This window comes from Phocoena phocoena, chromosome 9 (assembly GCF_963924675.1).
Source record: "Phocoena phocoena chromosome 9, mPhoPho1.1, whole genome shotgun sequence".
In the NCBI taxonomy this organism is placed as follows: Eukaryota; Metazoa; Chordata; class Mammalia; order Artiodactyla; family Phocoenidae; genus Phocoena; species Phocoena phocoena.
Window position 1 is genome coordinate 84,029,743 of NC_089227.1, and position 26,840 is coordinate 84,056,582.

The 26,840-nt window shown below is 40.4% G+C and overlaps 1 protein-coding gene across 1 annotated transcript in view; it reads right to left on the reverse strand.

Annotated features, from left to right (window-relative positions):
• The window catches only part of CEP41 (centrosomal protein 41), a 35,660-nt gene extending 21,204 nt beyond the window's left edge, over positions 1 to 14,456 (reverse strand). Inside the window, 2 exon segments of the mRNA XM_065883582.1 lie at positions 8,021 to 8,084; positions 14,430 to 14,456. Of these exon segments, the coding sequence (XP_065739654.1) occupies positions 8,021 to 8,084; positions 14,430 to 14,456 (91 nt within the window).
• Between the last annotated feature and the right edge of the window lie 12,384 nt (positions 14,457 to 26,840).

Below are 26,840 nucleotides of genomic sequence, written 5' to 3' on the forward strand. Positions count from 1 at the left end.
GAGGTTTGGGCTGTCTCAAGCCCTGATGGCTCTCCAAAGGGTTGAAGGGATCTGTATCCTGGCTCATAACCCATAGGCCACTGTACCGAATACAAAGGGAGGAAAGTCACAAAAATAAATAGAAAAAAAATTAAAATCTTTCCCTTAAACTGACTTTAAAATAATTTCTAAATCTGAAACAAACAAAAAATTGAACACTAGAATTAGATTTCTCACACACTGACTTTAAAATATGTTGAGTTTTAAGCAATGAAGCATACTCTGGCCCTTCCAAAGGCATTATAAAACTAGTTTGGGAGACTTCTGCTTCCAGGAATATGAGGTAGATGTACTTTTCTCTACTCCTCCAGCTAAGTACCACAAAATCCCTGGACAACCCGCAAAATGGGAGAAAATATTTGCAAATTATACTCCTGATAAGTGTCTACTATCCAGAGTACGTAAAAGAACTCCTATAACTCAATAATAAAAAGACAAATAACCCAACTAAAAAACCAATGATATGAATAGCCATTTCTCCACAGGAGATATATAAATGCCAATAAGCACATTAAAAGGTGCTCAACATCATTACTCATTAGGAAAATGCAAATGAAAACCACAATGAGATACCACTTCACACCCACGAAGATGACTATAATCAAAATGATGGACAATAACAAGCATTGTTGAGGATGTGGAGAAAAAAAGAGCGCTCCTACACTGCTGGTGGGAATGTAAAGTGCAGCTACTTTGGAACACACTTTGGCAGTTCCTCAAAAAATTAAACACAGAGTTAATGTCTGACCAACAGTTCAACTCCTAGGTACATCAACAAAGAGAACTGAAAACGTATGTTCACACAGAAACTTGTACACTAATGTTTTAACAGCATTATGGCCAAAAGGCGTAAACAAACCAAACATCTACCAAATGATAAGTAGATAAACAAAATGTGAAATAGCTATATAAAAGAATATTGTTTGGCAATAAAATGGAATAAAGTATTGATACATGCTACACCAATGATGAGCCTTGAAAACATTATGCTAAGTGAAAGAAGCCAGACACAAAAGGTCACATATTGTATGATTCCATTTATATGAAATGTTCAGAAGAGGCAAACTCATAGATACAAAAGATAGATTAGTGATTACCAGGAACTGGTAAAAGTAAGGAATGGGAAATGATTACTTTGGGTATGGGATTTCTTTATGGGATGACAAAAAAATTCTGCAATTAGATAGTGGTGATGGTTTCACAACCTTGTGTGAATGTACTAAAAATGTCTGAATTGTACATTTTTAAAGGTTGAATTTTATGATATGTAAATTATATCTCAATTTAAGAAAACACACCAATTAGAAAAAAAGATTGAATAAAAAAAAAATCCTAGATGGGATAAATTAAGAGTTTGGTATTATCAGATACACACCACTATATATAAAATAGATAAACAACAAGGTCCTACTGTATTGCACAAGGAAGTATACTCAATATCTTGTAATAACCTATAATGGAAAAGAATCTGAAAAAGAATATATAGTATATATATATAAAAAACAGAGTCACTTTGCTGTATACCAGAAACTTAACACAATATTATAAATCAACTATACTTCAATTTAAAAAAATCCTGTACATTATACATAAAACAAACATAAGAAGACTCTAATAGGTAGAGAGAGGAAGGCAGACTGGTTAGGGACCTCAGGACCCAAGGAATGACATAATGGCTGAGTTACCTGGGTGCTGTCTGTTTGTTTTTTGCCTCATATACACTAGACTTGGAGCTGAAGAAGCCAGAAACCCAGAAATACCTACGAATAGACCAAAAATGTCCCTAACAAAAGCCTGCTGTCTCCAGCCAAAGGACAGCAAGACAGAAAACTATTAGATAATAACTGCCTTTTTCCAGCCACATTCCACAGAAAAGCTATGTCCTACCCTTAACTGCCAGCAAAGGCCAGATGGAGAGCCTTGATTTCCATCCTTGCTGGACTGTGATGAGATGCCATCAAAGTACCAGAAAGAGGAGAAAGAGGCTGGGGCTGAAAATGTACTCAAAATATAATTGCTGAAAACTTTTCAAATTTGGCAAGTGACATGAACTTCAGATTTATATAGAAGCTGAGTAAACTCCAAACAGGACAGACCCAAAGAAATCCACACCAAGATATATCATAGTTAAACTTCTGAAAACTAAAGAAAAAACAATCTTGAAAGCAGCAAGAGATAAGTGACACCTTACCCATATGGGAAAAACAGTTTGAATAACAGGAGATTTCTCATCAGAACTCAGGTGGCCAGAAGAAAGTGGCACAATATTTTTCAAGTGCTGAAAGAAAAGAACTGCCAACCCGGAAACCTATACCTAGAGAAGATACTCTTCAGGAATGAAAGGAAATCAAAACATTCTCAGATGAATGAAAACTAAGAGAATTTGTCACCAGCAGACCTATCCTAAAGAATGGCTAAAGGAAGTTCTCTAATTAGAAAGGAAAGGATAAAAGGAGCCTCGGACTATCAGGACAAAACAAAGAACACACTAAGCAAAACTATGCTTCTTTTCAAGTGCCCATGGAACATATACCAAGATAGACCATATCCTGGGCAATAAAATGAACATCAATACATTTTAAAAAGTTAAAATATACAGAGTACATTCTCCAACCACAGTGGAATCAAACTGGAAGTCAATAACAGAAAGATGACAGGAAAACCTCCAAACACTTGTAACTAAACAACACACGGGACTTCCCTGGTGGTGCAATGGTTAAGAATCCACCTACCAATGCAGGGGACACAGGTTCGAGTCCTGGTCTGGGAAGATCCCACATGCCACAGAGCAACTAAGCCCACACGCCACAACTACTGAGCCTGCGTTCTGGAGACCATGAGCCACAACTACTGAGCCCATGCACTGCAACTACTGAAGCCTACGTGCCTAGAGCCCATGCTCCACAACAAGAGAAGCCACCACAATGAGAAGGCTGCACACCACAACAAAGAGTAGCCCCCGCTCACCGCAACTAGAGAAAAGCCAGTGCGCAGCAACGAAGACCCAACGCAGCCAAAAATAAATAAATAAATAATTTATAAAACAACAACAACACATGTATAAATAATCCATGGATCAAAGAGGAAGTCTTAAGGGAGATAGAAAGATACACTGAACTAAATGAAAATGAAAATTCAACATATCAAAATTTGTGAGACACAGCTAAATCAGTGCTGAGAGAAATTTACAGCACTAACTACATGCATTAAAAAAGAGAACAACTCTTAAATCAATAATCTAAACTCCTACCTCAAGAATCTAGAAACAAGAGCAAAATAAGCAGAAGGAAGGAAATAAAGATAAGAGCAAAACAATAAAATTTAAAACAGAAAAACAAAGAGAAAATTGATGAAACCAAAAGCTGGTTCTTTGAAAGGATCAATAAAATGGACAAACCTGTAGTGAAGAAAGAAAAGAGAAAAGACACAAATTACCAACATCAGGAATGAAACATGAGGTATCACTTCAGATATTACAGACTTTAGAAGGATAATAAGGGAACACTACAAACAACTCTACGCACATAAATTTGAAAACTTGGATGAAATGTACCACTTCCTCTAAAAACACAAAACCACAACTCATCCAATATGAAACAAACAATTTGAATAGCCCCATAACTATCAAAAAATTAAATTCAAAATTTAAAAACTCTCAAAAAAGATATCTCCAGGCTCAATGGTTTTACTGGACAATTCTACCAAATGTTTAAGAAAGAATTAACACCAATAATATACAATCTCTTCCAGAAAACAGGAGGGAACATTTCCCAACTCATTTTATGAGACCAATATTACAATAATACTAAAACCAGGCAAACACAATTCAAAAAACAAACCAAAAACTACAAACCAATGTCCCTCATGAATATAAACATAAAAATCTGTAATGAAATAATAAATTGAATTCAGCAACATATAATAGGAATTATACACCATGAGTGAGTTTTACTCTATAGATACAAAACTAGTACAATATTTAAAAATCAATCAAAGTAATCTATATTATCAAGCTAAAGAAAAAAACCATATGATTATATCAACTGATGCGGTAAAAGCATTCAATAAAATTCAATAGTCATTCAGGATGGAAACTCTCAGAAAAATAGGAATAGGAGGAAACTTCCTCAACCTGATACAACTAACATTATCCTTAATCATGAAAAACTGAATGCTTTCCCACTAAGTTTGGGGTAAAGACAAGGATGTTCGCTCTAAGCACTCTTACTTCACATAGTTCTGGAGGTTCTAGTCAGTACAGTAAGGCAATAAAAGGAAATAAACAGATACAGTCTGGAAAGGAAGAAATAAAACTGCCTTTTTTAATATGACATGATTGTCTACATAGAAAAGCCCAAGGAATCTACCAAAAAAATTTCTCCTTTACCTAATAAGTGAGTTAGCAAGGTCTCAGGATACAAGATAAATATAAAAAATAAGCTATATTTCTATACGCTAGCAATGGACACCAAAATTAAAAATACAATACCATTCACAATTGCTCAAAAAAAGTAAATACTTATGTGTAAATCTAACAAAACATGTATAGGATTTATATGCTGAAAACTATACAATGCTGATGAAAGAAACAACTAGAGAAAGCCCGTGCTCAGCAACAAAGACCCAATGCAGCCAAAAATAAATGATAAATAAAATAAATACAAAAAAAAGTACAGCAATATTTCTTTGTAAATGTAAACAAGTTTATTCTAAAATTTACATGGAAAGGCAAAGGAATTAGAGTAGCTAAAATAATTTTGTAAAGAAAAATAAAGTGGGACTAATCAGTCTAACCAATTTTAAGTATCCAATTTATTATATAGCTACAGTAATCAAGACTGTGGTATTGGCAGAGGGATAGACACATAAATCAATGGAACAGAATACAGAACCCAGAAATAGATGCACGTAAGTATGCCTAACTTGCTTCTGACAAAGGTGAACACACCAATTCAATGGAGGAAAGATAATCTTTTTAACAAATGGTGCTAGAGCAATTGGACATCCACAATCAAAAAATTAATCTCAATCTAAGTTGCACATCTTATACAGAAATGTATCATGGACTTAAATGTAAAACCTAAACCAAAATGTATCATGGACTTAAATGTAAAACCTAAAATATAAAACTTTTAGAAAAAAGCATATAGAAAATCTTTGATACCTAGGCTAGGCAAAGAGTTCTTAGACTTGACAACAAAAGCATGATACATAAAAGGAAACACTGATATACTGGACTTCACCCAAATTGAAAACTTTTGCTCTTTGAAAGACCCTGTTAGGAGGATGAAAAGACAGGCTACAGACTGGCAGAAACTATTTGCAAACCATGTATCCAACAAAGGACTAGTAGGTAGGATATATAAAGAGCACTCAAAATTCAACAATTAAAAAGCAAACAATCCAATTGGAACACAGGCAAAAAACATGAACAAACATTTCACTGAAGAAGGTATACAGATACACAAATGGCAAATAAGCACAGGAAGAGATATTCAACGTCATAAGTCATTAGGGAAATGCAAATCACAAGGGCAATAATATGCTACTACACACCTATCAGAATGGCTAAAATTAAAAATGGCAACACCACCAAATGCTGGTGAGGATGTGGAGAAACTGGATCACTCATACACTGCTGGTGGGAATGTAAAATGGTCCAGCCACTCTGGAAAACAGTTTGGCAGCTTCTTAAAAAACTACAAATGCAACTGCCATACAATCTAGAAATTGCACTTCTGGGCACTAATCCCAGAGAAATGAAGACTTATTTTCACACAAAAATCTGTACAAAAATGTTTATAGCACCTTTACTTGTGATAATCAAAAAGGGGAAACAATTCAAATGTCCTTCAATAGGAAAATGGTTAAACTGTGGTGCATGTATGGAATGCACCACGGAATACTACTCAGGAATAAAAAGGAATGAACTACTAATACGTGCAACAACCTGGAAGAATCTCCAGAGAATTTGCTGACGGAAAAATCCAATCCAAAAACTTATATATTGTATGATTCCATTTATATAGCATTTGTGAAAGACAAAACTATAGAAATGGAGAACAGATTAGTGGTAGCCACGGGTTAAGGCACAGGTGAGGGTGGAAAGTGGATATGAGGGATCCTTGTGGTCATGGAAATGTTCTGTAGCCAGACTGTATTTATCAAAGTCAATATCATGGTTGGGATAGCACAGCTCAGTTTTGCAAGATGTTACTATAGGAAACTGAGTAAAGGGTACAAGGAATCTGTTTTATTTCTTACAATTCCATGTGAATCTACAATTACCTCAAAATAAAAAGTTTAATTAGAAAAAATACTAGATTAAAAACCTCAAAATATAAAAGGAGATAGGCAATTACTTTGTATTATAAAAAGCAGATAGAAATATCTCAATTTCCAAAAAATTGAAATTAATTTCAGGTACCATTATTGAGTCAAACTTTGGTTATGAACTGAGGAATTGAAGGGAAAGAAATCAGTTTTCATTCACAAAACTCAATTCAACTTCCAGGAGAAAAAAATAACGAAGCTATAGACAAATCTATTTATCTGAAAAAGACTTCAGCTCTTACAAATTTTAATTTTAAGAAGGTTCCAAAAGAAATGCATTAAGCAGTCTTTAAAACGTTGTCCGTACTGCTCAGAGAAAATATGGTATTTTTAATCAAAGTACTTCCCTCTCAGAATAACTTATTCCAGAAAGGTGGGTCACAGTTGCAAATAAAGGGAGATAGACAGAGAGGCAGGAGCTGAAGGCATTTGTGATAGAAGAAATGAGGCTGGAGGAAGCACTGGGACAGTGTGGCCGAAGTGACAGTACCCAGGACTTCACACCAGGTCTCCAACATTGACTTCCTCATCCTGCACACAAATCCTAGTTCTATCTCCTTTACTGAACTTCAGGTAAATCACATAATCTCTGGACTAAAATTTCTTCCTCCTCAAAGACAGAGATAACATTTTTTACCTCCCATCAAACAGGATATTTGCAAGGATAAATATCTGTACAGCACAAAATTGTTTGAAAGAAAGGTCCCAAGAAACAGTATCTGCAAATGTGGTTCATTTAAAACATTTAATTTAAGTATATTTTATTTGGGGAAACATGCATAACAGAAGACAGTAATTCTGAAGGAGACTGGAGAAAGAGAAAGACAAAATGAATGAGATTTAAACAAAGTCAACACCCCAGTTTATTTTCTCCGTTGTCTTGAGGTTACTGGTAGAAAATTCAGTATTGCTAAAGGCATGTGGTACCCCTATCCACTAGCAAAACCATCTTAATAGGATGGATTTTCCACAGCAGACTTTTAAGATGTTGAAAAAAACTAAACAACCAACCAAAATCTCACAAGACTGAAAATCCACCAGGGATCTGGGGAGTGGTTTTCATCATCACACTGAAAAATGTCAACAGCATGGAAATAAGCAGTAATGCACTCTTAAATTTCATTTTACCTGAATTGTAGCACTAATTTAATTTTGCCTGGTATTTTAGTTACTCATTCAAGTCTGTCTGACTCCACTTGAATCTAAGCTCTTTGATTACAAAAATCACAATTCACACTCATCTTTACATGTCCTGTAGCCCATAAATTTGCATGTAGTTGCACTGTGCAAATATGGAATTGAACAAACATGCACAAGTATAATCTATTGATCCCAGTTTTAAGGAAGATACTTAAGGTGTTCCAAGATAGAGGCTGACATCCTGATATTTATTAGCATCAGTCCTGGAACTTATTAAATACTGTTTTTATCAGTTTCTCAATTTATAGTAAGCTCAGTTATGTGAATGGAGATTTTTAATGATAATCTGAAAAACAGCTTTCAAAGATAAATCCTGAGCTCAGAAAAACATCAGCCCAGACAGTAAGAAACTTTTAGCTGCAATTCATACCAGGCATGACACGCTGTTTTTTGTCAATAATCGGCTATTAGATTTTTTTTAAGTTTTTATTTTCTAGTCTTTACTTACCAGTGTCTAGTCTTGACTTGACATGCTGATACCTTGGGTTTTGTGGTATCCTCTTGGTCAGATACTAAAAAATAAGAAAATTCACAAATAATTGGGTTAATGTAAGGGTAAGGGTGGCAAAGTTGGGAAAGAGATAAGATACTTTAAAAATTAGAAGAAATGCTGAAATTTCATTGAATTTAAAGATGGAAGGAGCTCTAGAGGGCCAACCGTTCCTTCAAATAGGACACTTCACACTACAGTATCTCCACAGGTGAAGATGGTTATCATGTTTCTGTCAAAACATTTCCATATTTTGTCAAAATAATCTCATAGCGCTATGTAATTAGGAAAAAAGCTCTTAAAAATTATTTCCAACACTGAGTCAAAATTGATCTAATTTCCATCCAGTCCACTGGTACAACCCAGAATAAGCCATTCCATCCTGCTTCAAGCAATCCATTAAAATAACTAAAGGCAGCTCTCTTGTTCTTTTTAATTTTACTCTTTATATGATGGTTTGTAGGCCATCTTCTCAGATACCCTCTAGATTTTATCCACACATGCCCTAAAAAGTGGCACACAGACCTGAGCACAGTGCCCAGATGTTGCCAGGCCAGGACCCGCTGCTTGCCTTGAGTCTGACGCTCCACAGAAGTCACCACGAAGGCATCTGCTCTCGGGGCAGCTGGGGCGTATCATGGGCTCAAGGAAAGTTTATGGTCAGCAAAATGCTACGTCAGGTCTCCCCTGTCCTACGCTCTGGGAGTAAACTCTGAATCCAAGTACCAGGCATTTACCCATATTAAATTTCAGTGGCATTTTCAAAAGGCATTAAGTGAGGGAAGGCTAATGAATAAAAACATTACAAAATACAGTTTTATTGCTCAGGCTTTTTTCTGGACTACAAGTATGCAAAGTATATGTTCAGTAACAGGTAGCTGTGGAAAAGGAAATTAAAACTGGGCAATACCCTTCCAGCTTCATCTTCTGCCACTCTCCCACATGTTCCCAAGTTGAAGCTGCCCAAATGTTCCCGAAATTTGCCACACTCACTCAGGTTCCAGTCATAGCAAATGTCTGCCTAGAATGCCTTTCCTCAACTTGTCCGTGGGTAACACTTCACTTCCTCTATAAAGCTGTCCAAGGTGGAATTAGGTACTTTCTGGTTCCTAGAGTACTGACACCTTGTACTATTGTTCACACCTCGACCTTCTTCCCTAGTCTAGAATTTCCTTGAAGGCAGGGACAATAACTTACTCAAATTTGTTTTCACCTAGTACCTAGCACATGGTGGGCACATTTATTGATATTCAACCAATAAATGAATATCTAGAATGAGGATTATATTACAGCAACTACATAGTTCCTTAGAACAGAACATCAAACTTTATAACCTGTGTCACTTGCCCTTGAAAACATAGTTAACTACAGCACGTCCTGTTGGAGGATTGAAAAATAAATTTACATATTAAAATACCTTTTCAAATGACCCACAAAGCATTAAAAAAAAAAAAAGGGTACACTTCAATGCCTTACAGAATATCTATTGGTCAGAGTTCTGGACTTCAGAGACCAGGAAGAATTTTTAAAAACTGGGGTACCTACAGAGAATTATCAACATTTAATTTTGACAAGGACATCAAAAACAAAGCAAAACCTCACAACTACCATCTGCTATTTTAATACTTAAAAAGTAAGAAAGAAAAAAGAAAACCCAGAATAAAAAGGTCAGTCCTTTAGTGCTACTAAAAAACTCATTGATATTGTCTGTGTTTTTCATTTCACCCCAGGCAAGTAAAACCTTTGTCATGGACGCTTAGCATTGGTCCTCAGAAGTAGAACCCCTGAGCTACTTTATCCTCAAAGGCTGGAAAGCTCCTTTCTCCTTCTGATCAGTAACCTGCCATCGGTAAGAGAAAGTGACCAATGCCAATTCCAACTCCCTCTTAGATGAAGAAAGAGAAGATTCTTAAGTGAGAAAAGGAAAATACTCAAAGACTGAAAAGGGGGACTGTAGGATGAGTTCTTCAGAGGGAGGCAATATTGTGGCAAAACAAAACAGAAACAAAAAACCCAGGGGAGAACATGTGCCTGGTGAATTTAGGAAAGCTAAAACTAGAACTTAGTTATCTTAAGCTGAGGGATTTTCTTTTTTCTCTGTCATTTTCCTTCCTTCCTTTGTATTTTTATAATTCCTCTCTGTATTTTTATAATTTCTATATGCTGTTTCCTGTTTTTACTTTTGTTTTGTTTTTCCCACTAGTTTCCTAGCAAAGCTCCTTTGAAAGATTCCAGGCTAGTCTCTGCTGAACCAAGGGGATTTGTCCATACCTCAGCCAACATAGCTAAGAAGTGAGGGTGTCTCTGGGGACCAGGTGTGGTGGCAGCAGAATGATGGGGGGAGAGAGTGTGGACAGCTGCAGTCGCTGAGCCCTTCCCACCCCCGGTTTTCCCTTACATAGACTAATGAGAAATCCATATGCTACAGTACAAAAATGTAGTGTTTCTTTCCCATTTTGGTCCAAATTCTTATTCCTGACTTTCTGGTACCAACCATAACGTAAAACTATTTGTGTTCCACTCTACGCAGTGCACCACAGAGTTTATGGAACTGCCAGACTTTTTTCCTTAAAATCCTTGCTTTGGGGGTGACTGTTTCTTGACCTACTGACCAACTAGCTTTTTTTCAATTACATAAACAGGATGGAATGGTGGAAAGTGAAAGAGCTGAGAAAAGCAGCTGTTTCAAGGAGGACTATTCATTCATTCAACAAAGCCTTATTGAGCACCAACAATTCATTCAGTCGACATTTACTGGATGCCTACTAGGAGTAAGCCACCGTGCTAAGGACACAGAGGTAACAAAACACAGTCCTTCCCATCCAGCTCTCGCTGATGCTGGGAAGAGAGACAAGTGAACAGACGTCACACTGCATGATGAACAAGCAGAGGGAAGCAGGGGGTGCAACAGGAGCATGTAAGATTGGCACCTAATCCAGACTAAAAAAGTCAGGAACTATTTCCTGAGGGGTGACTTCTGAGCTGAAATCCAAGGGCTGAGAAAGTTAGTCAAGTTAAAGGAGTGGTGGGTGGGAGCTACAGGGTTCCTGGTAACTGACAGACCTGGAGGATAGTGGGCAATATGGGGTCAAATGAGGCTGAAGAGGCAGGCAGGGGAAGAACACAAAGGGCCTTGTATCCATGCTAAGAAACCTAGATTTTATCCTGTAGATCAAACAGGGGCAATTTTGCTCCCCCAACTCATGGGGTCACCTGTCAATGTCTGGAGACATTTTAGGTTGTCAGAACTGGGTGGTGGGTATGCTACCATCAAGTAAGTAGAGGCCAGGGATGCTGCTAAACATTCTACAATGTCAGGAAGACCCCCAACTCCCAAAAAAGAATTAGCTGGCCCCAAATGTCAATAGTGCTGAAGCTGAGGAACCCTGGTGTAGATGATGGGAGTCACCAAAGAAGGTTAGGGAGAAGGGATGGGATTCTATTTCCATTTTAGGAAGATCACTCTGGCAGCACTCTGGAGAACTAATAGGATCATAGTAAAGAATGGAGGCACAAAGATCAGGTAAGAGGTTGTGCTCGGAGGATCTGTGGTCCTAAGAAAGCAGCAGTAGAGGTGAGGGGAGGGAGACAGTTTTAAGAAGTCTTTAAGATATAAAATCTTTAAAACTGACTAGTGTAACAGGGGAAGGACAGTGATACCACTCCCCAAAAAAGGGACTATGGAGGAAGCATATATTGAAAAACATGGTGTGTTCTGTTTGGGGCATTTTGAATATAAGGTATCTGTGGGTTATCCAAAACAGAAGTGGTAAGCTGGCTAACTGGGGTGTCTGGAGATCAGGAGAGATTTCTGGACTAGAAAAAACAAGATTTGGGGGAAGCCATGGGAATGGACACAATCACCACTGGAGAGTGTATAGGCTGAGAAAAAAAAAAAAAAAACCAACATTTACGGTCAGGTGGAGAAAAAAACTGTGGGTGAAACTTGCAAGCGGCCAGAAGAAAGTGGGTCATGAGAATTAAAGAAGAAGAGTTTCAGGAAGAAGAAAATGGTCAACAGTGGTCAATGCTGTCAAGTCAGAGAACAAGAGGTCAAATATGAACAAGAATGCAGGTCAGGGAAGAGAAAACAGAAAAGTGAATTTGGATTGAACACACCAGGACACTGCTGATGACCCTGCTGGATGCAGTTACAGTAAATTGACAGGAGCAGAAGCAAAAACAGCAGGTTGAGTGTTATGAGAAGGGAGGATAGTAGCCAGATGGTCTTTTTTTTCCCCTTCAGAGTTGCTAAGGAATAGTTTTTGTTGTTTGAAGAAAGGAGAGATTTGAGGATGTTTATAAGCTAATGGGCTGGATAAGAGGTTGAAAATGAAGCAAGCAGGTATGAAAACAAGGGAGCAGGAAAGGATGAGGCCCAGAGCCCAGGTGGAAGGTGCAGCTTTGGACGTATATTTAAGATAATGAAATAAGATAGGTGGTCATGATGAAGTTCAACAGGAGAAGGGAGAAAGTTGAGAAAGTTGATGTTTGTGGTACTCGTACAGGCTCTTTGAAAGCAACCAAAAACGACAGAAGCCCTTTGGGGGCTTACATCTCTAGGGAGGGTCAAAAGATAATGCCCTCTCTGTTTACCCACCTCATCCCTGCTCCTTAACCTCTGGTTGGCTTTTAAGACCCAGCACAAACACATCTTCCAGGAAGATTCCTCCTCTGGGGGGCCCAGTCAGATAGAAATCTCTTCCCTGCCTGGATTGTCACAGCACTTTGTACCATTAACACTCCTCACTGCCTGCACTTGGGACAGAGGCTCTACCTCTGTACCTGCTACAAGGCCTTGCACCAGTGTGAGAACAATAAGTACACCAAATGGATGGAAATGGTTCTGAGAGCTGAGCAACATGCAGTGTGCGTGCTAGTGCCCCGTGGGCAGCACAGACATCGAGGGCTCGAGGAACCTGAAACAAAAAGATAGCTCTCACACTGCGGGTGATAAGGGAGACTGCATGGAAGAAATGGCACTGGAGCTGTGTTTTAAGGGTTGAGCTTCTGTGGATAAAAAGATGGGGAAAAGCGGGCTTCCCTGGTGGCACAGTGGTTGAGAGTTCACCTGCTGATGAAGGGGACACGGGTTCGTGCCCCAGTCCGGGAAGATCCCACATGCCGCAGAGTGGCTGGGCCCATGAGCCATGGCCGCTGAGCCTGCGCGTCAGGAGCCTGTGCTCCACAACGGGAGAGGCCACAACAGTGAGAGGCCCGCATACCGCACAAAAAAAAAAAAAAAAAAGATGGGGAAAAGGGATGGAAAAAGTATTCTAAGTGGAGGAAATTATAATAGCAAGTCCACTTTAAAAGCATGTTTAAAGAATGACAAATTGTTCTATTTGCTGGAGAAGATATAACAACAACAATAAAGGTAATTGCTGCTAACATTTATTGAGCACTTAACTATGTTGTCAGGCACTCAGCTAAGCATTTCTCTCCATTATCTCATTTAATCCTCACAACCACCAATAAGGTATATACTAGTATTATCCTCATTCTATATATTAGAAAGCAGGCATAGAGAGGTGAAGTGACTTCCTGAGGTTAGCTGGTAAGAGTGGTAGAACCTGGAATTAAACTGGGCGGTCTGGCTCTAGAGCTTGAACTCTTAAACACTTTACTGTGCAGCCTCATTCAGGCAGGGGTTCTGAATACGGGGTCCACTGATGGGCTTTAGGAGGTCCATGAGTCCCATGAAACTATATGTAAAACTTTGAGTATATGTACATTTTTCTAGGGAAAGGGTCCTTGACTTTCACCAAATTTTCAAAGGAGTCTATAACCCCCAAACGTTTAAGAACGGTGGGTATATGGAATCCTGTGCTGTAAGGTTGGACATGGATACGTAGGCACCAGGTGGAGATCCCTGAATTTAGGCTGAGGGTCTGGACTAGGCCCTGAAGACAATGGAAGATATCAGAAACACTGAGATATGAGCCACACAATCAAAGGAGCATTTTGGTAGATTACTAATATATGCAAAGTGAGACCCGGCTTTGTGAATACACGGATGTTGTAGAAAAGGGAGAAGAATGAGAAGTCAACAGTGGGATTTTTCTGAAGGAAAATCACTTAAAAAATGAGGGAGATTGTCTGAATCACAAGTCATTCAAAAATGAATGAGCTTTTCTGACTTCCCACTTCTTTTAAAATGGAACTCACAAGGTTGTTCACATTGAAATTGTAACGTATGTAGTAAGATTTACATTTAAGGACTAAAAAAAATTCCATTATATATTTTGTTCAAAATTTCTCTACTTCTCTCATTTGTATAAAGAGGACGTCAATAAAATAAAGGGACTAGGTGTCAACTTTAAAAGAGATTTTTGTTTATGGGAGTTTTAGTCTGGACCAATCTTACCGATCTCAAACACCAACCTTGACCCATGTTTGCGTGTGCAGCAGCCCCTACTCTGCCAGCAGCTACCACCTGGGGCTGACTGTAGTTTTCAAGACGGCCACAACAGAACTTCCCAACCACTCACACTGTGATGTTGACACTCCTCCCAATGAGGGGTGGGGGCCTATGTTCCCTCCCCTTGAATCTGGACGGGCCTGTGACTGATGGAAGTGATGCCATACGACTTCTGAGTCTAGATCATAAAAGACAATACGGCTTCCACCTGGTTCTTTCGGGACACTTGTTCTTGGAACCCAGCTCAAGCTACAAGGAAGGCCAAGTCACATGGAAAAGGCCATTTGTAGGTGATACGGCTGACAGCACCAGCTGAGTTCCCAGCCAACAGACTATATCTTCCTAGAAACTCTAGACCCAGTTTCTGTCCGCAAAACCACATGAGAGAGCCCAAGTAATTGCCTAGCTGAGCCTAGTCAACCTCCAGAACTGTAAGCGATAATAAATAAATGACTATTGTTGTTTTAAGCCACTAAATGTGGGGGAGACTCATAAGAAACCAATATATAATTGGAACGCCAACCCACCCTTTTTACTTCCTAGCTAAGCTCGTTGGTTTTTTTTTTTTTTTTTGGCCGTGCCACACGACACATGGGATCTTAGTTCCCCCACCAGGGATCGAACCCGTGCCCCCTGCAGTGGGAGCATGGAGTCTTAACCACTGGACTGCCAGGGAGGTCCCTCTAGCTAAGCTCCTTGGGAGAAAACAGAAAAACAAAAACTACACTGAGTAACTGCAACTTACTCCTCCATCCATTGCAATGTGGCTACTGTCCCCATCATTCTACTGTGGCTCCTGTAGGAGCTAGCCAATGTCAGAGATCCCCTAATTGCTAAATATAATGGCTGCTTTTCAGTCTCTAACTTACCTGACCTTTCTGTACACTGTTATATAGTCCCACCTTCAGCTTTCACTTGGCTTCAGTAACAGCTCTCTCTAATGCTCCAATCACACACGGATGATTCTTCTGTCAGCCACTTAAACACTGTGTTCCCCAGGATTCCATCTTCTTAATCTACAGGTTCTCTGTTGGCCATTCAGGTTTAATTCCATTTACATGCTTCTAATTTCCAAATAGTGAACTCTAGCCTTGACTTCTCCCTGCTCAGATATATTCATTTACTCATTTAACAAATATTTAAGGAACAATTATTGTGTGCTAGGCAGTGGCGCAGTACAGACAAGATCCTATCTTATCTTCCTGTAAGTATGCCAAAAATAAACAAGCAAATAAAATAATTACAGGTCATGGCCTACTGGGTGAAGACAGCATATTGAACAAATGCATCTAATTTCACTTCCTTCCAAAACCTCAGTAAAACCTCATTAAAAGGATACTATTTTACAGACACAAAGTCCAAAAAAAAGAGAGTAAGAGTGGGAGAAGTGATAACAAGTGATTTCTGAAGTCTAGAAAGCACATCAACAAGTGAAAATGACTCGATGGACTCAAGGAAATCGAAGGGAAAGCCAAGAAAAATTCTTGAAAGGCCCAGGAATTGGCAGCCCCAGGCACCTCCAGAAGTGGGAGTAAAAGGAGTGACTGAAATAAGCAAGATTGCTTGAAGGCTGAATGAGAAGCTACTGGATCTCCAAAACCTTCTCCCTCTGTGCCACTAGGTGATTGCCCTTCCCCCACCATAGCAGGTATCTATAGATTTATTCCCTGGAAAGGGTTTCTGCACTGGGGGGTGTCTCCAGACACAGAGAAAGGATATCATTACTGAAAATAGGGGTAGTAGGTGAATGATGCATACTAATGTTGAAATTTAGCCCCTAACCTTAATTCTTCCAGGAATTCAACTAGGCCTTTACTCTCAGGAGAGGGGAGTTCTCTGGAGAAAATGACCAGCCTGAGAGGAAAGAGCTGAAGATACAGATTTGGGAAAGGGAGTCCCCAAATCATGGCCCACTGAGATCTTCTGGTAATTAAGCTCACATCAGCAAACTCCTCCCAAATATACAGAGACCTCAATCACCTTTTTAAGTCTCCTACTCAAAAACACAGATTAACAATTTTATGTATGGACTGAATTATGTCCCCTCCAAATTTGTATGTTGAAGCTCTAACTCTCAATGTGACTGTATTGAGATAGGACTGCACCTCTTTGGGAGGTAATTAAGGTTAAATGATGTCATAAGGGTGTGGCCCAAATCCCATAGGATTAGTGTCCCAATAAAAATAGACACCAAAGAGCTCATTCTCTTCCCTCAAGTGCACACTGAAAGAAGAGGTCATCCAAACACATAGCGTGAAAGTGGCCATCCACAAGCCAGGAGAGAGTTTTCACCAGAAACCAAATCAGCCAGCACCTTGATCTTGGACTTCCCAGCTTCCAAAACTATGAGAAATGAATTTCTGTAGTTTAAGTCACCCATTCTGTGGTATTTTGTAATGGCAGTCCAAAGCTGACTACTAAAAATATCACCAACAAAACAAAACGAAAAATAGCAATATGGAGGAAACTGAGACTATGTAGGGAGAAAACATATTTTAAAAAATTATCACTAGAGAGCATATCCACACAAAAAGTTATACAGGCATATCTCAGATATCGTGGGTTCTGTTCCAGACCACCCCAATAAAGTGATTTTTGTGATAAACTGAGTCACACAAATCTTTTGGTTTCCCAGTGCATATAAAAGTTAAGTTTATACTAAACCGTAGTCTATTGTGTGCAATAGCATTATGTCTAAAAAATATATATATGCATCTTAATTAAAAAATACTTTCTTACTAAAATATGCTAGCCATCATCTGAGCTTTCAGCAAGTCGTAGTAGTAACATCAAAGATCACTGATCATCATATCAAATATAATAATAATTGAACAGTTTTAAATATTGTGGTAATTACCAAAATGTGACACAGAGACACAAAGTGAGCAAATGCTGTTGGGAAAATGTAAGATGTTCAACCTCAGTATCAACTAGGAAAATGCAAATTAAGACCATGATGAGATGTCGCTACACACCTATTAAAACAACTAAAATAAAAATTATTTACAGTACTAAATGTTGCCAAGAATGTGCAAATACTGGATCTCTCATACACTGGTGCTGGGAATGTAAAATGGTATAGCCACTTCGGAAAATGGTTTGACAGTTTCTTAAAAAATAAATATAAGCTTACCATACAACAGAGCAACTGCACTCCTGGGCATCTATCCCAGAGAAATGAAAATTAATGTCCATACAAAGAACTGTACCCCAAAGTTCAAATCTCTATTTGTAATGCCCCAAAGAGAAAACACCCAAAATATCCTACAATAGTTGAATGGTTAATCAAACTGTTATACATCCATACCACAGAATACTAATCAGCAATAAAAAGGAATGAACTATTGCTACAGGCAACAACTTGGATGCATCTTAAGGACATTATTGGAGTGAAAAAAGCCAGTCTCAGAAGGTTACATACGGTATGATTCCATTTATGTAACATTTTCAAAATGACAAAATTACAGAAATAAGAGGACACATTAATGGTTGCCACGGGTTAGGATGGTGAGGGGGAGGAAAGTGGATGTGACTAGTAGGGGGTAGCCTGAGGAGATATTTGTGGTGAAGGAATAGTTCTCTATCTTGATTGTAAATTGACACACTTGCAAATCTTGATTATATCAAATCTACACATGTGATAAAATAGCCTCAAACTATACACACATTGTACAAATGTCAGATTCCTGGTTTTTATATTGTACTATATTTATATAAAATATAGTCACTGGGTGAAGGGTACATGGGGCCACTTTGTACTATTTTTGCAACTCCCTGTGAATTTATATTTATTTCAAAATAAAGGTTTTTTAAAAGGACGTCAGAGTCCAAAACACAGTTCTTAAGAATTAAAAACGTGATGGCAGAAATTAAAAACTCAATAGAGGGATTGGAAGATAAAGTTAAATCTCTCAAAGAGAACAAAAAGACAAAGATCTGGAAAACAGGAGATAAAATTTAAGAAAATTAGGGAACCGGTCATATAGAAGCAACATCAGAATAATGAATTCAAGAAAGAGAGGATAGAGAAAATTGAGGAAGAAAGTCAACAACAAACGATTTTGAGGAATAGAAAGGACATGAGTTTCTGGCGCCCACAAAGATAAGTGAAAATAGACACATAACAAGGAATTTTTTGTGAAACATCATAACACTGGTGACACAGAAAACTGTACAAGCTTCCAGAAAGGAACAATCAAGTCACATACAATGGAACACAATGGCTTTGAACTTCTCCACAACAAAAACTGAATAGTAGAAGACCACAATGCAATGTTTTCAATATGCTGATGATTTCCAACCAAGAATTCTATACTTAACCAAACTCTCAGGCAAATAAATATGAAGGTAGAATAATAACATTTTTAGACATGCCTAATGTCATGGACATAAATTTAAAATATTTCTTATGCACTTTTTCTCAAGAAACTACCAGTAATTGTGCCCCATTAAAACAAGAGAGTGAGCTGAACATCTTTATCCAGAGCGCAAATGGACAACCGCACAGGGCAACCCAGCTCTTCTACCCCTACACTCCTAAGACTATTCCTCTTTTTTCTCCCATATTTCTGATCTCATTAATGGCATCAGCACCAATGAGTAGCCCAAGCTGGAAACCTAAGTCATCCATCACACTCTCATTTCTCAAAGCTCATTATTAAGTCATGATGATTTTATCCCCTAAGTATTTCTCTCTGTCCCTAGTTCCATGGCCTTACTTTAGGTCCATATCATAATAACCACCTAACCAACCTCCCTATCCCCAGTTCTGGACTCCTCAAATCCATTCTACACAATGTAGCTACAACCACTGCCTAAAATGCACATCTGACCATGCAACTCGGCTACTTAAAACTCCAAAGCTTCTCAAATTCTGACCAGCAGGCAAAATAAATACACAGTGGTCAAACCACTACTCTCCACACATACCTCCCCGACATCCACGGTAGACATTATAATCCATCATGGCACGCCCCTACAGAGCCTAAACTCAGCCTCACAACTTTCTCAGCAAAGCTCACAGGCATCCATCCTGAGATGAGACACGCTGCAACACCTGTTCACTGTAAAGGCCAAGAATGCTGGCAAGGCACAGAAGACCCTTCCAGACTTGACTCCTGCCTCTCTACAAGGAACTGTCCACTTTCATGGTTCTCAGCTCCTAAACTTGGCTCAAGATGTTCTCTCTACCTGGGATGCTTCTTCACCTGGTTAGTAACTTGGGATTTCAGACCATCTCCAGGACCCTTCTCTCACTCCCTCGGTTGAGTCCTAGCTTTCTTCTGTGCTCCCCTAACATCCTGTTTCCCAACCACATTGAACTCAAATTTTGTTTATAAGTCTTCCTCACTAGACTGAACTTGTTAAAGGACTAAAAGGCCTTGTCTTATCTTTTTGTATTTCTAGCACTCCCTGCACCTTAGGAATCCAGTAAACATTTCTTGAGATGAAATGACGACATATGCAGTAGGGCACTGGAGGTGAAACAGACAAAAAAGTAAAACGTCTTAATCGAGCAGAGGGTAAAACTAATGTCATATTTTGCGTCCTTTCCAAATGGCTTGGTCTGCTTATTCCTCCTCTTTCTGTACCCCAATAATCAGAAATGATGGCTCCTTTGATTCTGTTCCTTTAGCGTTTTGGGCTTCATCCAGATGTAACTTATATTCTGTAACTGCCACTCCTAGACTGTAAGCCCTTTGAGGGAAGGGACTTGTGTCTTCATGCACTTCGCTCCTTTGAGCGACAAATACAGTAAGCCTGTGCGAGATGGTGGCCAGGCTGCCCGGGCTCGGAGTCCCCCAGGCCCGCCCCGCCTCCCTCCTCCTCCCTCCCCCTCCCTCCCCACTCCAGACCCCTCCTCACGCCGCCGCTTCCCGCCTTCCGGAGGGCGGAAGTCCACGTATTCCCTGCCCACGTGGAGCCTTTTCCGGTACGCCCGCCCCCTCCGATTCTCCGATCCGGACCTGGCCCTCACCTCAGGATTCCCAATGTGCCTCCGGACAGACATATTTGCTCCAACCGACCACGCTCGGGGTTCTAGCCTCACCGGTAACCTCTAACCCTAGCTTCCTACTCCCACAATCCAGCTCAGCCGCCTCCCTACAACCTCTTCTCCGATTGGCCTGCCTTCTCCTGCCAGCCAATGGATGCCCTGTTTACTCTCATTGCGGGGTCAAGGGAGAGTGAGACTCCACTCAATGGTTGCCAAGGGCAACGTGGGACGCCAGTTGCCGAGGTCCTTTGGGCTCTCCGCTGGGCCCGCGGACGCCAGCTTCAGCGCGGGTAGAGGGGCGCGGGGGGGTGGGGGGGGGAGGGGCAGGTTGCCGACTGCGCGTGGGCGGCTGCGGCGAGCTCGAGGGGGGGAGGGGCTCGAAAGTGTGGAAAAAAACAAGTGTTTCTGGCTAATGTGGAAGCACAAATACCGCGCAGGGCCATCCCCCTTTAAGGCCGTTTTAGCCAAACATCTGGATACTTCTTACACAACAGGGGATAGATATGGGACATGGCTGTTCAGCAGGGATGAGAATCTGTAGTTTATTATTTTCGGGTTACGTTAATATGCAAATTATGCAAAATATCATGTGGAAATACAGTAATTATTGTTGTTTTAAAAGCTTTTAGCTAGCAACAGAACTGCAGCCTTAATTGCAAAGCACACACATCATTCTGTGATTCATCATTCATTTAACAAATATTTAATAAGCACCTTATGAGAAAAGCTGCAGTAGGTTTTGTGGAGGATGGGAGGATGACTAAGACCCAGTCCCGTTGTCATGGAAACCATTGTGACTCCTGCCATCACCCACCACCTGGTCTTATTCCAGATTTGAAAATTAAGTCCTAGCACCTTTACAAAACAATCACACACACAGTTTGACTTGGCTCCAAAATGTCCCGCCAAATCCATCAAAATTATTATTTCCTTTTACATGGGGGGAACAATACAGTAACCCTTTGCCCTTTGCTCTAAGTTGTTTTTCCAGGAATGGAGAAAGGTTACCCTGAGCTGTTCATAGTGGCTGGCTCTCTGCTTGTGAATAATAGCATACATCTGAGCTGCTTCAGGGTCTGTGCAGATGACCCATTCAACAACATGGCCTGACATGCCCTTGTCCTCTCAGACTCCTCAGAAACCCACCCTTCAGGTCAAATCTTGAATCGTGTTGTCACTCAGAGCCGCTCGACCTCAAGGATCACAGCTGTCTCTTGGCAAGTTCACGCCTCCTGATTTTTGTTTTAACTTCCCTGTGTTCTCCAATCCTTCAACTCTCTGAAATTCCCAGTTCCTCTCCCCTCCACTGGGATAAGGAAGAGTTTAGAGACTGCAGAAAATTAGAAGGGGTGGGGTGTGGGGGGGATATTTAGAAGGTTTTGCATAGCAACCAGGGCTTCTAGACACATTACAACTTAGAATGTATGCTCACCTGGTGCAGAGTCGGGGTGGGGTGATGATACAGATTATGGGTAGAATAAACAGGAGAAAGGAAAGCAGAGAGGGAGATAATAGGGACGAAACTAAGCGGTGGTGAGAAACAGGTAAAGAGATTTAAAGACATTTGGAGGTAAAATGAACATTTGTTATATATAAGAGAAGAGATAAGGAGTGCAAGGAATAGGAAGACGCCAAGGATGGTTATAATTTTTATAACTCGGGGACTGAATAGATGAGTGATAATGCATTAATCAAGTTAAAGTACAATGGAGGTCAAGAAATCAAAAGAACAGAAAGTACAAGACCCAACAGCCCAATGAGCTGGCAGCTCAACTTCCATTTATCAATGTTTGGACTCACTTCTCTCTATGGTTGGCTCCCTTTTGTTCCAGAGCCTATGGGAATATCAGGTTTCTTTGCCTCAGTAGTCATTGTGATTGTCAAATTTGGGCTGCATATAAAGCAATCAGAGATATTATAGAAATGTGGCTTCTTGGGTCCAATTGTCAAAGATGCTGACTCTTTGTGTCTGGGGTGGGAATTTAGGAATCTGTAATTTAAATGCATCTTCCCCAGCTGCCACCCTTGATTCTGATGCATGGATCCAAGGGCCACACCTTGAGAGACTAGAAGAGCCTCCCATTTCCTTCATATTTTGCCTCAGTGGAATCCTTGGAAAGCTTAAATCTGTAAGTCAAAAGGCTTTCAACATCATGAGTTTCTCTTCAGGATTCCTTTTGGGTCCTGCTATAGCAAAACTGCATCAAAATTAAAGTAAGGTTCTTATCGCCAATATGAAAAGTGCGTAAATGGTGCAAAATGATAATTCATAGGAGAAAAGCATGTGATAAACTTATGAAGAAATGTCTGACTAATAAGGAAAGAAACACAAAATGAAACAACTAGATCCCATTTTTCAACTAATGAACAGAAAAAGGTTTTTTGTTTTCTCTTTTTTAATGATAATGCTAAGTGTTGGCTAATGATTCATGAAACAAGCATGCTTATACGTTGTTAGTGTGAAAAGTAATGCAAGAGTGGACCCTCAAATTTCAATACGCTGAGGATTCTTCCTGAGGAAATAATCAGGGAGATGCACAAAGATTACACACACAGGTATTTATTGGAATCTTATTTAAAATGATGAAAAACTGAAACAATCTGATTGATCATTAGTTTAAAAATGATTAAAATAAATGATGGCATATCCATAATGAGTAATTTTATGGAACCATTAAAAAATATGTTTCAAGGAATAATTAAGGTAATGGAGAACTAACTGTTCCTGATGGAGTGAAAGGAAGAGCTGTAAAGAATTTTTTATTTAATAGAATCCTGATTTGTGTGGAGAAAAACATAGGTATCCACACACACAAAAAAAAAATCGACAAAAAAAATATTTAAAATGTAAACCGTCTCTGTATTATGGAATGGAGATATTTGTTTTATTCTTTACACTTTGTACATTTTGCAAATTTGCTTCAGGGACTATGAATTAATTTTATATCTTAATAAAAAAAAATTCTCCCCCTAAGAAACAAAAAACCTGATTCTGACTTCAGCCTGAAAATTGTCTCTGGTCTTTGTCTGGGCTGATTGAGAGCCAAGCTGAATTCTGTGTAATTCTGCCCTCTGAAGTGCTATAGCTCTCCCATTCTTGACAGTAAAAGACTCTCCAGGCACTTGAGTAAGGTCCTTGCAATCAGAGTTCTGATTGCTAAGAGGTTCAAGCTTTGTTTGTAAGAGAAGAAGTTCTAATTCTTTTCTTTAAAAGTTCCTACTTTCACTGATTAATCTTATTTTTCATGAAGTTAGGAGTGCTCTTGTGAACTTCCATTTGTTGGATGTCTTCTTTTTAACCCTGTGTGGGTTCTAAAAATCTTTTAGTCCCTACAGAGTCAGTGGGAGTCCCAGATAGGTAAGTGTGGCTGGCTTAGGGCTAGTTAGTGTCTTAGGTGCCCGTGTGCTTGGTCAGTCCCCTCCCCCCAGCCTCCCTTCCCCAGCAATTAGATGGGTATTTGGGTATTAAGCAGACTGGCCCTCTCTGAGCTAAAACCCTCTGGACCCTGCCTTCCCCGCTTCATGCTGAATCCATCCTCTCCTTCAGTCTCACACCAATTAGCTCTTCATCCCCTCACCCTCAGCTCTCGGCCTTGTTTCCTGCTCAGAGCCCAGCATCCCCCCTCAGACCTGTCTCATGACATTGCTTCTGGGATTTGGGCCTTGGCTCTCTTCCTCGGCTTCATTTACCTCGATTCCCTAAATGACATGCACTTCTAGATGTTTAAGGAAATAATTCTGCCCAATCCAGTCCATTCCTGGGTCTCTTCCCTGAGCCCCCAGAAATGGAACTGCTCCTGAGGCAGTGAACCCACAGATCCACAGGCCCCATGCAGTGATAATTCTCTGCAGCTCTGACAACAATTTGATGTTGTTCTACCTGGCGGTGGAATGTGCCAGGGAAGGAGCACCTTAGCCTCTGAGTGGAGGGCTGACCCTTGCCCTCCTCCAGCTTAGGACAGGGTTGAAGTACTTGGCCTGGGCCCAAAGACATCAACCATACTTGCAGCCCCTCCCAGGGGAGTAATACCTACCTCCCAGGATACCTTTGGGACCATTACAGGCTACACTGCTTGCCGGTGAAACAAAGGAATTGGCCTGCTGGTTGCATACCTGATGAGATTGGCATTCCCACATGTACAGTTCTGCAGCCACTCCTGAGAGCCACGTAAGACTCTTACCTGTGGTAGAAAGGATGTATAATGTCTCCTCCCAGGGAGATCTAAAAGCTTCTTTACCACTTGTGAGCCTAGGGCATTTGGTTGTCATATGCTGTGTTCTGCTTCTGGCTTGGGATTTGCATAGAACAATGCTTTGCCACAGAAGTAGTTCCGAGGAGCTCTGAGGAGCCAGCGTAGGTCCCGGGATGGTCCACCCCAAGGGGACAGAGGAGGAATCAGTGTTGGGAGGTACCTGTGTCACTCTGCACACAATGGTCAGTTGGAGAAGAGCTTGTGCCCCATAAAAAGGCCAGTAAAAGTGGTTCAAGTGTGTCATATGGTCACATTTCTCAAAATAATCTAGAAACCTGGGTTTTCATGTGAAATCTACAGGCCACTAATTTGCAACCCCTGTACTACACTCTGCAAATATAATTCCTGTCCTTCACAGTTTTTAAATAATCAAGATCATACCCATGGTAAAAACAAACATTAGTGGAAGTTCTGCTTTCACTTAGGATGTAGAAAGCAGCAAAGGACATCACTCACATTCTAACAATAAGAAAAAATGAATAGTCTACAGAATCATGTTTTCTTGAATCCTTCAGAGAACTGAGATCACAAGGCAACCAAATAACCAAATTCCAAGAAATGACAAGCTCTGCTGCAGAGAGAAGAGACGTGTAAACTGTTTCATGTTTAGCAGATCACTGAAGAAAAGGTGACTGCCATAGAAGTGGGTAAGAAGAAATCAGCTACAATTTTCACTAATTCCTAAATGCTGAGTTTCGGCTAGCAGATCAGTTTAGAATAACTGGGAGCCTGTGTTGGTTAATTTTATGTGTCAACTTGACTAGGCACGGTATCCAGATATTTGGTCAAACACTATTCTGGATGTTTCTGGAAAGGTTTTGTTTTGTTTTGTTTTTTTGGCCGCATGGTGCGGCTTATGGGATCTTAGTTCCCAGACCAGGGATGGAACCTGCACCCCCTGCAGTGGAAGTATGGAGTCTTAACCACTGGACTGCCAGGGAAGTCCTTGTTTTGTTTTGTTTTTTAATGAGAGTAACATTTAAATCAGTAGGCTTTGAATAAAGCAGATTGCTCTCCATCATGTGGGTGGGCCTTATCCAATCAGTTGAAGATCTTAAGAGAAAAAGACTGAGGTCCCCCGAGGAAGAGGGAATTCTGCCAGCAGACAGCCTTTAGACCAGAGTTTTAACATCAGCTCTTCTTTGGGGCTCTAGCCTGCCAGCTTACCCTGCAGATTTTGGACTTGCCAGCCTCCATAATTGTGACAGCCAATTCCTTAAAATAAATCTTTCTCTCTCTTAGATGTATAGACAGATAGATATAGATATACATTTGTATCTATATGTATTTATACTGATTCTGTTTCTCTGGAGAACCCTGACTAGCACAGAGTCCCAGACACAAGGGGAGTTTATGTTCACTTGCAAGGTCTTTTCTGTGGGTGTCTAATGGATGCTCCAGAGAAAGATTGGGGGCAGGACAGGAGACCAGAGAGAGCCTCCCTTGGTGGTATAGGTTTGTAGAGGTGACTGGCTGCTGCTGGGGTTAGGCACAAACCACCACCGTATCATCTGGCCCTACTTTATTAAAGCAAAAAAGCTTTAAGCCACCAGGGGAGGGGCTGTAGACCCTCCTGCCCCCAGAGTCACCAGGGGAGGGGTGGAAGCAAAATCTGTCTGCATATGGGGAGGGCAGGAAACCATTTCTCACTCCCTGGAGCCCAGCGGACATCTGTTGCTTCAGGAGGAAGGGTAGAAGCAAAAGATGTTTGCTCCTGGAGCAGAGCGGGGGAAGAGGGGGAGAAATCATGGGAACCTCTTGGGTCCAAGAACCTACACCAATATAAAGCAGAGGGAGAGAAACAGGTACCTCTCTCCTGCCAAGCCCCACCAAAGATACAAGGCAGAGTTTGGCTACCATGGGGGAAGTAAGGGAAGGAGGGTAGGAACATTAAGAAGGTCCCACTCCCCAGGCCCAGATGCACAGGCCTTATCTGAGACTGAGATTGTACCAGGAGAATCAATAACCACCACCGGCCTCCACCACAGTCTAGCAACACGCAGCAAGCAACAGCAGCCTGTTGCTGAGGGCGAGACAAGACTGTGAGAGAAAATCCTGCAGCAACCCATATCCCACACTAAGCACAAGGTAATGGCACTCGCTGGTGCA